Source organism: Gossypium hirsutum, chromosome D02 (genome assembly GCF_007990345.1).
Source record: "Gossypium hirsutum isolate 1008001.06 chromosome D02, Gossypium_hirsutum_v2.1, whole genome shotgun sequence".
NCBI classification, from domain to species: Eukaryota; Viridiplantae; Streptophyta; class Magnoliopsida; order Malvales; family Malvaceae; genus Gossypium; species Gossypium hirsutum.
Genome location: NC_053438.1, coordinates 23871176 through 23885681, shown reverse-complemented (window position 1 = coordinate 23885681; position 14506 = coordinate 23871176). Strand labels below are relative to the sequence as shown.

The window sequence follows — 14506 nt, the reverse complement described above, 5'->3', positions numbered from 1 at the left end:
TCAGAAATTCTTCTAATAAAGCATCATGCTTGAAGCGTTTTTATACTATTTGCTTAGAAACGTCAACTCGAAATTATTTTTTCAGGACCTACTGTACCAAAAGCGCGTCCACGTAGGAGCGATTTCCTTAATAAATTTTTAATTAAATTACTCACGTAACCCTATACCCTAATTTAATTAAGAAATCTTAAACCCTAAACCCTAATCCTTTAATTAATTTTTTCTTAAAAAACCATAAACACGAAACTTAATCCAATTTTGAAAAAATTATAATTAATTTAATTAAGAAATCTTAAACCCTAAACCCTAATCCTTTAATTGTTTAATTTTTTCTCCAAAATGCTAAAAATCTTAAAAACTCTAAACCCTAATCCTAAACCTAACCCTAAAAACCCAAAACCTAACGTGAGTAGAAGCGGGCAAAACGCGTCCCCAAGGGAGCGCTTACGTAGCAACAAAACGCGCCTTTGAGGGAGCGATTTCTATCCACGTAAGTAAAACACGCCCTCAGGGACGCAATTTTCTGCCACGTCCCCTGACATCGCGCTGACGTGGACGCGCTTTCGGGGAAAAGAATTATTCCGGTAAATAATAAAATACCGGACCTATTTCAAAAAAAAAAAATCTTTTAACGGTGTTTTGCCCCAACTTTGACATTGACGTTTCTCTTTTATTATGTCATTAGTTTATATGATGTGATGAGGTAAGACAAACATAAATATAAAAAAAAACCTTTTATTACCATAAAGCAAGGAGTACACAGTCCAGAATCAATCCGATAATCCTATCTTCACACACTAATTAATCTTTTACATTGCCAAATCTCCCACGGAAGCGTTGAAGGAGATATGGAAGGTTCAATCAAGTGCTCTGCAAACTACGTTCCTTTGACTCCAATCACCTTCTTGGACCGCGCCGCGGTTATCTACCCAGACTCTGTCTCCCTTGTCCACGGTGATGTCAAGTATACCTGGAAACAGACTCGTCAGAGGTGCGTTCGTCTCGCTTCTGCGCTTGCCCAGCTGGGAATTGCCCCTCGTCATGTGGTAATTCTCTCTTTTGCCTCCTTTCTCTACTCTATCCCTAGTTTTTTTTCTTGCCATTTATGAGCTTTAGCTTTCTTCAATCCAGTGATTTTCTGCTTTTTTTAGACTAGTTTGTCAAAGCCCAAGACTTTAAATTTTAAATCTAGTTATTTGGCTGTTAAATTTTCGGATTCAAATCCGGGAAACTTGCATTCCCAGTTTTGTGTTACTGGTTGAATTATATTCCAATTGAGTTGGTTTTGGAGGTTGTTTACTGGTGTTTTCTCCCTCTTCCTCTGCATTGGATGTGTGATATTCGTTCAAAAATGCTATTTATTGTCCTTTCTAAGCTTGGATTAAACGGATTTGCTTCTATAGGCCATACTTCAATTATCGAACTTGATTTTATCTTCTTTTCACCTCTATAGTGTTTTCCTTGTTACTGCATGCCAAGGTGATCTTTGCTTGTTTGAGAGCAGGTTGCTGTATTAGCCCCAAATGTTCCAGCGATGTATGAACTTCATTTTGGTGTTCCGATGGCTGGGGCTGTTCTATGTACACTCAATATACGTCATGATTCCTCAACGGTGGCAGTGTTATTGAAGCATTCTGAAGCCAAATTCCTTTTTGTAGATTACGAATTCCTCCATATTGCAGAGGGAGCATTGAAAATACTATCCAACACGAGTGCTAAGCTGCCCCAACTAGTCTTGATCCCGGATCATGATCGGCAAGTTCCTTCCAGGAGCAACACCAACTCCACATCTGCAAACTTGGACTATGACAGTCTATTAGCAATGGGGAAACTAGATTTTGATATTAGAAGACCAGAAGATGAGTGGGAACCCATCTCGCTTAATTATACTTCTGGTACGACATCAAGCCCAAAAGGTGTTATTTATAGCCACCGAGGTGCCTATCTCAATTCTCTAGCCACAATTCTTCTCAATGAGATGCCCTCAATGCCTGTATATTTATGGACTGTTCCTATGTTTCATTGCAATGGATGGTGTCTTACATGGGGAGTTGCTGCTCAAGGTGGTACAAATGTATGTTTAAGAAATGTCTCTGCGGGAGGAATATTTTCTAATATTGCTAAGTACAAGGTGACTCACATGGGTGGTGCACCTACGGTTTTGAACATGATAATAAATGCACCAGCTGGCAACCAAAGACGTCTTCCAGGGAAGGTTGTGATCATGACGGGAGCCGCACCACCACCACCTCATGTACTTTTCAAAATGGATGAACTGGGATTTAGAGTGGTTCATTCATATGGCCTTACTGAAACCTATGGTCCAGGAATAGTATGCACTTGGAAACCAGAATGGGATTCTCTGCCTCAAGAAGTACAGGCTAAGATCAAGGCTAGGCAGGGGTTGAATCATCTTGGTATAGAGGAAATCGATGTTAAAGATCCTGTAACTATGAAGAGTATGCCACCTGATGCAAGGAGTATAGGTGAGGTTATGTTTAGAGGCAACACTGTCATGAATGGATACCTTAAAAACATAAAAGCAACGAAGGATGCTTTTAATGGTGGATGGTTCCGAAGTGGGGACTTGGGAGTGAGACACCCTGATGGTTACATTGAACTCAAGGACCGGTCCAAGGACATAATCATCTCTGGGGGGGAAAATATAAGCTCCATTGAAGTGGAATCAGTGCTGTTCAGCCATCCAGCTGTGCTAGAGGCAGCTGTGGTGGCAAGACCAGATGATTACTGGGGGGAGACACCTTGTGCATTTGTAAAGTTGAAGGACGGTCACGAAGCCAGTGTTGATGAAATTATCAAATATTGTCGAGATAACTTGCCCCACTACATGACTCCTCGAACAGTGGTTTTCCAGGATTTGCCTAAGACTTCGACTGGAAAGACGCAGAAATATGTTCTACGAGAGAAGGCCAAGGCATTAGGAAGCATGTCAAAGAGTAAGAGCAAATTGTAGATCACCTTTAATGGAAGGTGAGGTCTTTGTGGCAGGTTGAGGTTGGTATTATAAATCCAAAGGTGGAGGCATCAATTGTTCACGCTTTTATTTTAACAGGATGGAATTTACACGAATTTTATCTGCTTTGAATTAGAGAGCAGCCAACCATAAATTTTATTTTAAATTCTTTTATTAGTCCCTGTAATTTGTGTAAGTTATGAATTTAGTCTTATATTTTTCGAATTGGTCAATTTTAGTTGACCAATTTAGCTCATGTAGTTTTCGAATTTAGAAATTTTAGACTTAATCTAAACAATAGCAATTAAATCTGTTTGGTTAAATTTAATTACTAGTCTTATACTATACATACCATTGTAGTTTTGGTACATATTCTCCAATTGGATCATTCTAAGTTTCTATACTTTTCAAATTTGAAATTTTAGTCTTGATGCAAATGACAGTCGTTAAACCATTAACTCGATTTTTATTAAGTAATATATAAAAAACACATATAGTAATATGTTTGGCACATCAAATTTTGGAGATAACAAAACTTAACTTAATCGTTTGGTGAGGATTGAAAATTTGAAATTTGGATTATAATTGACTAAATTAAAGTATAAGGCCTAAATCCACAATTTGTGCAAATGCTGCTATTAGTTCCTCTACTTTGCAAAAGTTGTGGATTTAGGCCTTATACTTTAAGTTGGTCATTTTTAGCCCTTTTCAAATTTTAAAATTTCAATCCTTACTAAACGATAAATGTTGAATTCATTTGATTAAGTTCTGCTATTTTCAAAATTTGATACTGCAAACATATTATTATATGTGTAATGTCATACCAACTTGTTATTTCTACATATTACTCACTGAAAATTCAATTAATGGATTAATAACGGTCATTTGTGTCAAGACTGAAATTTCAAAATTCGAAAAGCTATAGGGGCTTAGAATGAGCCAATTAGAAAATATTGATTAAATCTACAACTGTACATATAGTGCAGAACTAGTAATTGAATTTAACCGAACGAATTTAACTATTATTGTTTGGGTTAGGACTAAAATTTCATAATTCAAAAAGTAAAGAGACTAAAATTGTCTAATTCGAAAAGTATAAGAACCAAAATTAACGGTCGAATTTAACCAACTTTTAAAGTATATTAACCCTGTATAACCCCGAGACCTACTTAGTGAGGTCATTAAACATCGATAAATCATAATTATATTCAAGATTGAAAATGCTTTAAATTATCCCATGTTTATATGCTTAATTATTCTGTAATTGGATTATGATAATCTAAGTTGCTCCAGAAACATAATGTGTTATCATATATTCGAATCCAGTGATTGGGTTAATTGTGAGGTGTCACAAATCACTTGGTCATCTTACCTTCCAATTGGGGTGAGCAATCAATCAGGTCAATCGATTCAGTGCAAAAAAATTGAAAATTGACTTAATCAACTTTCCCTTTTTTTTATGGAACCAAAACTGAACCAACTTTAAGGGAAAATTGAAAAAACAAACCCGAGTCATTTTCGATCAGTTAATCAAATCAACTGAGTTTAGTAGGCTTTCTTTGTCTGTGTTTGTGTAGCAGCCATAAACTCATGCTTCCAAAGATTAACTATCATCCATGTATATATACATACATATATATAATACAAAACCATGTCAATCTTACAAGCCACTATTTTTAATGTTAATGTTCATGTCATTTATCATTTATCAAAGCATTAGAAGCATCATAATTTAGAATTTTTTTTATTTTCTTCGGTGAAAATATTTGAAAGCATTTTCCATAGCATTTTATTTTAATTGATTTATGTAGATCAGTTTAGTCCAAAGTAAAAAAAAAACTTTAAGGAAAAAAAAATCATAAGTTCACCTAAAAATAAACAGACCCATTTCGAATGGAGAAAATAGATTACATTTCTATAAAAAAATAAATGCAAAACCTTGATAAAAAGAAGAAATGATATACCTTAATAGGATTGGAAAGTTTGACTTTTGAGGGTTACTTCGAAATGTAAACAAGAAAGGAAGACTTGGTAAGGACCAGCAACCAACCAATAGAGACGACGAGTCATGAGGAGTGGTTGACGGACAGAATACAGAGGAAAATCTAGTGGAAATGCCTCATACGCTAGAATTGATGCCTCTAGCGGAAAATCTAGATAAACAAGATCGAAAAGAGAGTTTTAATAATTTAAAGACGGCTTGACCGTGACTTTTAATAATAGTATTGCAATATTTAGAAATCATACTCTTGTCTGTAATGGATGAATGTCTAATAATTTCTATTTTATCAAACAAAAAATGTACACACTGCTTGAAATTGAACTATAAAATAAAAGGCTTAAAACTTCTTAATCTAATGAGACATACCTTTGACTTTTGAGACTTGATTATATTAACCAAGAAAGAATCACTAGACTTGTGAAAGATGACACATTAAGTTCACTTAATGAAGTTGATCTTCCAAAATGTGAATTCAGCTTGGAAGGTATGACTAAGCTATTGAAAAAAATTCGATTCGAAAATAGTTTTCTTGCACAGCAAAAAAATAAAAAATTTGAAAATCAAGCCAGTTTGTGATATTTATAGAAAAAAACTTTTTCCCAAAATAGTACCTATGCTTTGAGTGAGATGGATCCTAGATGTGCCCGACTTTCTACCAAACAATCATCTCCGCTATTCTTTACCATGAGTTGCCTCGAGTGTGGGCTTAAATTATTTCAAATCAAACACAAAATCAGAATTAATATTTTTACTTTCAATAGGAAACTAAATATCGCTCTCTCTCTTTCTCGCGCGCGCGTTTAGAAACTAGTAGAATTGTTATTCTTAGAAAATAGAATTTATAATTAGAAATAAATTCTGACTTATTTTTGGGTAGAATAACAATATCTCAAAGTTGTGTATTTTTAGCCCTACTAGAGGAAGTGAAACCTTAATTGAATTAGTATAAGAAAATAATTTTATTTAATATAAAAAAATCCCATAGTTGAATTAAGAGAGAGAGGGGTGACTAACCCTAGTTATTTTACTAGGGTTGCCACCCCTTATACTTGTCATGAGGGAGTTTTGGGTCTCTCTTGTATTAGGTCCAATTATATGTGTTTCTTAAACTTTTAACCCAACACTTTACAATTTAATCTGACCTAATACATTTTTTTTCTATTTTCCAAAATAAATATTATTTATTAAATAATTTTCTCAACCCAATTCTAATTCCTTTAAAATCATGACAACTTTACCATAAAAGAATCTATGAGAAATAATTTCCACATTTAACGAAATCACAATGACCAATTAATTTAATTCCATTTTCAAACTTCGATTAATTAAATATAATTGTCACACCTGGTTTCCATTCATACCGGAATTTGGGAGTTAATCAAATATAATAGTAAGTTGGCAGGCTCTACTGGAAACTTTGAAATTCTTGTGGCTAATTAATAATTAAATAAATTTTAATTTTGGTTTAGTTAGGATAGAACCGGTTGGTCCCTCAGTGGAAGACAATATGATTGTAGATGGATGGCTTATTTAGGGCTTTGGTGGTCGTGCGTAAGGGGTTATTTATGTGGGAAGCCTTAACCAGTTGGGGAAATTCTTTTCAATTTTGATTATTCTAATCTACACCGTCTTCTTCGGTTGCTCTAAAGAAGAGGTAGTTAAGGAGAGTGCTGCATGGGGTAGTGATCTTGAGATTTGAAGTTTGGAAGTAGAGAATTTGAGGAACTGGTAAGCTTTCTTATCTGTATGTACTCATGGATTAGAGGAAGAGAGAGAGAGTAAGGATTCCTGATAAGATTCTATATAATGGCTTATGGGTTTTAAAGTTTGAATGCATTCGATTTAACTGATATTTGGTTGTCATGCTTAGTTGCCTGAACGATGAAGGCTTTGGCATTTGGAAAAGTGAAACTGGCGAGGAAGAATGAGTTCAAGTGAGTTTTTGTACCCTACCTTTGAGTGGCTGTTGATGAGGTATTGGTTGTATGATCTGGGTCTGTGTCTATTCTGATTTTGTTTGAATTCTTGGTCGCATATGAAAATGGTGAATGAATATGCTATGATTGCATAGCACTGTGTAAGTATGTATACTCTTGCAAATATGTTTATAGTAATAAGTACGATGCCTTATGTGAAATGTATATTGATAAAATGCAGTGTTCGGAGGGAGTTACTTTGATGGGATAGATGAAGATAGGAAAGATTGGCGTATTGAAGGAATGGGCAGATTGTTATGGGATACAAGGGAGTTGGGCGATATCGTGGAATGGTTATCTACTGGCTTTATAGGGCGACACCATGACAATGGTCTATCGACTCTATAGAGCAACACCGTGATGATGGTTATCGACTGGTCCTTCAGGGTGGCACCATGTGAATGATATTTAGGTCCTTAGGGGCAACACCTCGAAAGGGGTTAGTGATTCTTCGAAATCAAAAGTCCATGGTTAGCCATGGCAGGATCTAATGGCGAGCAGGTATACAATATAGTAAAAATGGAGTCCACTAGAATGGTAAATAAGGAAGTTTGTTAGGGCACAAAAAAGGGGAATCACTGTATGACTCGCTTGGTGAACAGCTTGATAGAATGAGTGTGGTGCATTTGAGAATGCGAGTAAATGTTGTAATAAGAGGAACCGCCAAAATACAAGGGTAAGTAGAACTAGTGGAAGTGTCTTAATATGGGTATATAGAAGAGGAAATGAGCAATTCCTTCAAAGCTTGGTTAATAGATATCCTGCAACACCCCTAATCCATCTCCATCGTCGGATTAGAGTTACAGAGTATCACCGAACAAATGAAAACATTTAAACTTAATACCATTCAATATAATTTAATCATATCATAAAGCATTCATATACATGCATATTATCCTTAAATCAAGCCCTTGAGGCCCTAAAAATATCTTAGAAACAAATTAGGACCAACTGAAAAAAATTTAAAAAGTTTAGAAAAAAGATACAAAATTTGCAAAACAGGGGTCACACGGTCATGTGCCTCACACGGTTGAGACATACGTCCATGTCTCAGGCCGTGTAACCTTCGAACTAGGGACACACGGCCGTGTCTTAGGCCGTGACCTCACCCATGTAACTCACTGAGTAAGGTCACATGGCTGTATCGCACTCCCGTGTGCGAGGCCGTGTAACTCTCTGAGTTGCCCCACACGCCCGTGTGCTAGGCTATTTGTTAGGCCGTGTAACTCACTGAATTGAACCATTTGAAAACTTCAGATGGCATACGGCCATGTCGCCAGGCCATGTGTCTCACACGACTGTGTCACACGCTTGTGTCTCAGCCGTGTGAATCCAAAATTTACCTATAATCAAGCCATTTTACAAGCAATTCACACCTAACCAATCTAACCATTTAAGCATGCATGAATGGACATGCACATCATTCACCAGTACACAAACATGCCATTTTAGTGTCCTAAAATCAACCAACCAATGTGCCATTCATAGAAACCACAGTACACAAACATGCCATTTTAGTGTCCTAAAATCAACCAACCAATGTGCCATTCATAGAAACCACATATACAAACATCAACAATTAAAACATATCAACATTGATTCATTTCATGCATAGTAACTTAGTTCAAACATATACCAAAACATACCACAAGTATTCACTTTCATATCATTCTAATTACACCAAAAAGAAACCTTTTTACAAACATGTTAAAATACCAAGTGACATACTTTAGCACATTATGAAATTGTACCAAACCAATATATTTAGCCACATATACTTGCCACTACCCTAAGAGACACAAAAACTACCAACTTTGATGGATAGTGTCAGCAACAATTATCTACAAAACAATCCACAAGATCCGATAAGTTTACGTAACTTAGAAAGATCATAGTATAACATTTAATCTAACACAATTAGATATAATTCATATACTATTAGATTTCAGGGTTACTAGAGTACAAACAAGGGTAGCGAAGTACAAATAGGGGCACGTAGGTGCAATCATTCAATAATTAACTATCAATATTTAACTAAGGAACTATAATGTAAAAATACAAGTAGAAATTTATTTACATATTGAAACACTATAGAAATTTATTTACATATTGAAACACTATGAACTTATTTGCTATTCGATTCCGAGCAACACGCAAGGGATAATCCGCTATTTTCTCTTTTCCTCGATTATTATCTTTTTGATCCAAGTTTTGATCTATATAATAGTTAAAAACAATATAATAATCTCATACATATTTCACATTCCATTCAATGTATATAACCCTTAACTTTTCATTAATTACACATTTTCTCTAAACTTTTACATTTTTTTCAATTTAGTCTTCTGACCCGAAAATTATCCAATTAACCATTTCCTAAGAATCAAATTATAGCTGAATATACTAAGCCCTTTAACCGTCCATACTAGACATTAAATTCACTATCAAACCTTGTAATTTTTGCATTTTAACAATTAAACCCTTAACTCAAAATCTAACAAAAAATTAATTTACAAAACAACCAAATACCACAATCAAAGCTTCAAACACATAGCCATCATAAAAAAATTCAAGATCCATCAATGGAAACTTTTAAAATTTTTAACAGATTCAAAAATAAAGGTACAGGCTAGCTGGACCTATTTGTAACGATCTTAAAAATATAAAAATTACAAGAAATAGGTGAAAAATTAGCTCACATGTACAAGGAGAAGGTGACTAAAGCTTGGAGCTCCTCCAATGGTGATTTCGGTTCCAAAAATAAGAAAATAAGGAAGATGATACCTTATTTACTTTTAATTAACTTAATATTTTAACCTAATTCTCACATTACCATTTTAACCTTAAAAATTTATCGAAATTTCATTAAAACCTATCCATGCATATCCACTAACTTAATAATTGATATATTTACCATTCAAGTCCATTAACATTCCTTTCCATAACCATTTAGCCCTTTTAACTAATAGAATTCAACTTTTACACCTTTTTTGATTTAGTTCTTTTTACCTAATTAACCATTCAAACATTAAAATTTCTTAACGAAACCTTAATAAGACCTTAATAATATTCAAAAAACACTGAATAAATAATAAAATAATAATTCACTCATCAAAATTGTGGTCTTGAACCACTGTTTTTAGTATCACTGAAAATGCGCTGTTACAACTCTCCCCTATTAGGAAATTTCATTTTAGAAATTGTTACCTGAAAATAGATTCAGATATTGTAATTTCATTGATTCATTGGTTTCCCATGTAGCCTCTTCAGCACCATGCTGATGCCATAAAGTTTTCACCAATGGTACTCATATATTCCGAGGTTTTTTGACTTTCCGAGACAAAATTTTTACTGGTTCTTCAGAATACGTCAAATCTAGCTATAAATCAACTTCACTATAAGGAATCACGTGTGATGGATTAGATCTATACCGTCTTAACATTGAAACGTGGAATACATTATGAATTTTCTCGAGTTCAGGAGGTAAAGTTGGTCTGTAAGCTATAGGGCCGACTCTTTCAATAATCTCGTTCGACCCAATAAATCTCGTAATCAACTTTCCTTTCATGCCAAAATGTAGCACTTTCTCCCATGGAGAAAATTTTAAGAATATTGATCACCAACAACAAACTCTATATCTTTTCTTTTCAAATCTGCATATGACTCCTGATGATCAAATGCAACTTTCAAACTATCTCGAATAATTCGAACATTTTTCTTTAGTTTCTCAAATCAAATCAATCCCTACCATTTTGGCTTCGCTCAACTCAGACCAATACAACAACATTTTACATTTTTTTCTGTATAAAGCTTCAAATGGTGCCATTTAAATATTAGATTGGTGCTTGTTATTATAAGCGAACTCAGCTAACGATAAATATTTTTCCCAGCTACCCTCAAACTCAAGAATACAACACCGTAGCATGTCTTCTAAAGTCTGAATTACTCGTTCTGATTGCCCATCCATCTGAGGATGAAACTCTGTACTAAAATTGATTTTAGTGCCCAAAGCCTCGTAAAGTTTACTCCAAAATCTCAATGTAAACTGCAGATCATGATAAAAAATAATATATGGAGGAACTCCGTGCAACATTACAATCTCTGACACATACAATTCTGCTAACCTCCTAAGTGAGAATCTATTCTGACTTGAATAAAATGGGCCGACTTAGTCAATTAGTCAACAATTACCCAGATCGAGTCTTTCTTTTTCAAAGTTACAGGCAAACCAGATACAAAATCCATCGTGACTCGCTCCCACTTCCATTCAAGGATCATAACAGGCTGTAATAATTTCGACGGTACCTGATGTTCCACTTCCATTGCAAGTATTCCATTAGCAAAAGTAGTCCTCGAACCGTGTGTACACTGATCTGCCGTAATTTAGTATAGCATATTAAACTAGTTTTCACATTTAAGGATCTTGAATACAAAACACTTTAGTTAGATTTTAGGTAAGTTTTTATTACTTTATTTAAATTCAATAAATTGTGTAATTTGAGTCTTTTATTGACCTTAGGGGCTGAATTAGGCCTAAGGGAGAGCTAATAAGCTTTGTGAGTGTGTAGGAGACCATTAGAAGGTGTGCTAACTCCATATTGATCATTGTCTTGCAACACGGAGAGTTGGAAGTCACAACATAGGGAGCAAAATAGAAGAATTTCAATATTGCCTTCGGTGTCGCAACGCACCCCTGAAGATACCTTGAAGATGAGTATATTACCTACAATGTCGCAACACAAGACTTGGTGTGTCGTGACATCGACTCAATACGGGAAATAATTACGAGATAGGGGCATTTTGGCTCGTACAATCAAACATTAAGCACAAGGATGACAACTGACCTAGGGTTAAGGACGACGACCACTCGAATTCTATAAATAGGCTAATTTAACGCATGTTATGGATACTTTTTCATATTGTATAATTTTCTTCTTAGTTTTAATCTTTAGTTTTCTCTTTTCTTAAGCTTTATGATTATTTTCAGTTTCATTATTTTGCTTTCATTAGGAGATCTGATCTGTGGATCAATCAAACTCTGTATGGATTTAACATTATCTTTGATAAGATTTAGGCTTCTCCTAAACCTTATTCTCTTGATTCATTATTCATGTCTATTTTCTATATCAAGTTTATCATGTTTACAAGATCCATGAGAAACTAATCCTTTTATGGGGGATTAGTGAGTGGAGGTATGATTAATTAACTATTTTATAGGATTCTCTTAACGAATCAGCTGTCTGGGAGAGGAAAAGCATAAACCCTAGGCTTGACAACCCTAGAAAGTCATTTAGGTGGGAATTAACCCAAAATTGGTATGGTTTATCCGTGAACACCTTATCCCTAAATCGGTATAGACTGTAAGGTCGAGAGATAAGTAGTTCTTGCCAACTCGTTATTCTAGTGAAAGCTTGAAAGATCCTGCTAGAGTAACGATTATTGATTGAACAAGAATCCCGAAACAATAGTTGATTATGATTACTGAAGTAAGATAATCACCCATGCTCAGATTTGATACATTTTACTTATTGATTTCCTAATGCTTTTCTATTTATATTATTGTCTTTATTATTATAAGCACCCTAAAAATCTCTATTTATATTCATCCATAATGGAATTTATTTAACGTACTAATTAGATCTATTGTGTTTAGGTTAGGATTAATTTAGTGCTCGCCTCCCTTTGGGTACGATCCTTGGAGTACTCACCTACTTCGTTGTAACTATATTACAACTTGACCCGTATACTTGCAGATACCGCATTTTTAATACATTTTATGCAGGATTTCTACTCTAGACATTGGTATATCTAGAGGCGGTCATACACACATATGGTTATCTTAGGTGTCAAACCAGGAAAGGTAAATGGGAGCTTGAGATGAAGTTGGGCAGGGTTAAGCCCCATAAGAAATTTCTTATTTGGAAGTACACAGTCATCTAGATTAAAGGAAGTGCCACCAACGATTAGCTTAGAGAAAACAAGGTAAAGGTAGTAAGAGTACATGACAACTAGATTCAAATTGAGTGGCCACCAAATTATCTTGTGGAGTACTTGTGGTCATCATCGTGGCCAGATAAATTCTGTGAATCGGTCATTTATTTATCTAACTTTTAATTAATTGCAAACACTGTAATACAAACTCTCACTAGGTTCATATAACTTAAATGTGTTTTATCTTGGATGTAGGGTCAAGGAAAGACTTGAGAATTATATGGAGGGATCACACCAGACATTGCCAAGTCATATGCAAATGGCATCGTGACGGTATCATGCATATAGAGGAGCACCTCTATAGGCCAAGCCTCGAGGATTAATTTAGTGTATCTGTAGTAGAGTCTCAAGTTAAAATTTGAAAATATTTATTCCTGGTTAATAAGGTAGAATGACTCTAAGATCTTAGTGCTTGTAGGTCAAGGAATATAATGAGAGTTAAAATTTGAAATATGATGTTACTCCCAAAACTGAGTAAAATTGAATAGTAACAATGTATGTATAATTTGGTAATGTCTAAATCTTTAAGTAAATCAAGGTTAGAAATTTTATTAAGATATTCCAGTTGATTGGGACATTTAGTACCCGAACCTAGTGATCTAGTCGGGTATAGGGTGTTACAATTTAATGGCATCAAAGCTTTCGTTTAGTCAATCCTCTAGACATAGGAAGTTAAGGTATAGCCTCTATATGCATGCTATGTTAGATTTGGCTTAGTCTCTCAGGTAATTATAAGATTAATGTGTGTTATGGAATTGGATGTAGTTGTACGAATCATCACAAGTTGATGTTAGGCATATCATAACAGAAGGAAATATAAATAAATGAAAATATCAAAGGAAAGTAAAGGCAATTTTCATTAAAAAGAAAAAAAGGGGTTAGTAAAGGTACAACTAGAATTTTAGTTTTCCCCTGGAGAAGTAGAATTGATAATATTTTTGGGATTATCACTGTCCGGGTCATGCTTTTCTGAAGACCCAAGGATAGACACTTCTGAATCCTAAGCATAAAATAGTTCCCCAGAACCCTTCCAATTCCTTTGGAACTCCTTCGACTCGAGCCCTGAAGGATTAAAAGTGTTATAGTTGAGGTTGGTGTTGATGTGCCTTCGAATGCAGTTGAAGTTCACTTAGCTCAAGTCAAGGGGACCTATGGTGACTTGTGTACAAAGAATCATGTTAGCCCTTCGATTAGGCAGATATTCTTGAAAGCTCTTCTCGGTGTTCGCCTTGTATTTCTCCAGGGCCTCACTTTTTTGTCTCTAAATTTTTTCTTTCTCAGCTAGGTACTGCGCTTCGAGTGTCTCCAGTTGGCGAACCCTCTCCTCTAACTCCTTTGCTCGGGTAACAAAGGATTAGTACTTGGTCTCCTAAGTGGATTCAGATTTTGAGAGCTAATTAGTTTAGCGGATAGGGGCTTCATATGATTGGTGGAGCTGGCTAAGGGATTGCTCGCCGGATAGAAGGGCCCTCTCAGATTATACCTGTTTAGCTTCAATTTCAACACAAGCCTTTCGAAGGGCCCAACTCGCGAGACAACACTCCGCTACCAGCAAGGAGAAAG

General features: G+C 35.1%; 1 protein-coding gene across 1 annotated transcript; it reads left to right on the top strand.

Annotated features, from left to right (window-relative positions):
* The first annotated feature begins 702 nt into the window (after window positions 1–702).
* On the top strand, window positions 703–3302 carry LOC107910688 (probable acyl-activating enzyme 1, peroxisomal). Its single transcript, XM_016838648.2, has 2 exons — window positions 703–1046; window positions 1505–3302. The coding sequence occupies exons 1-2, from the start codon at window positions 849–851 to the stop codon at window positions 2972–2974; spliced, it is 1668 nt and encodes a 555-aa protein (XP_016694137.2). The 5' UTR covers window positions 703–848; the 3' UTR covers window positions 2975–3302.
* Window positions 3303–14506: the final 11204 nt, after the last annotated feature.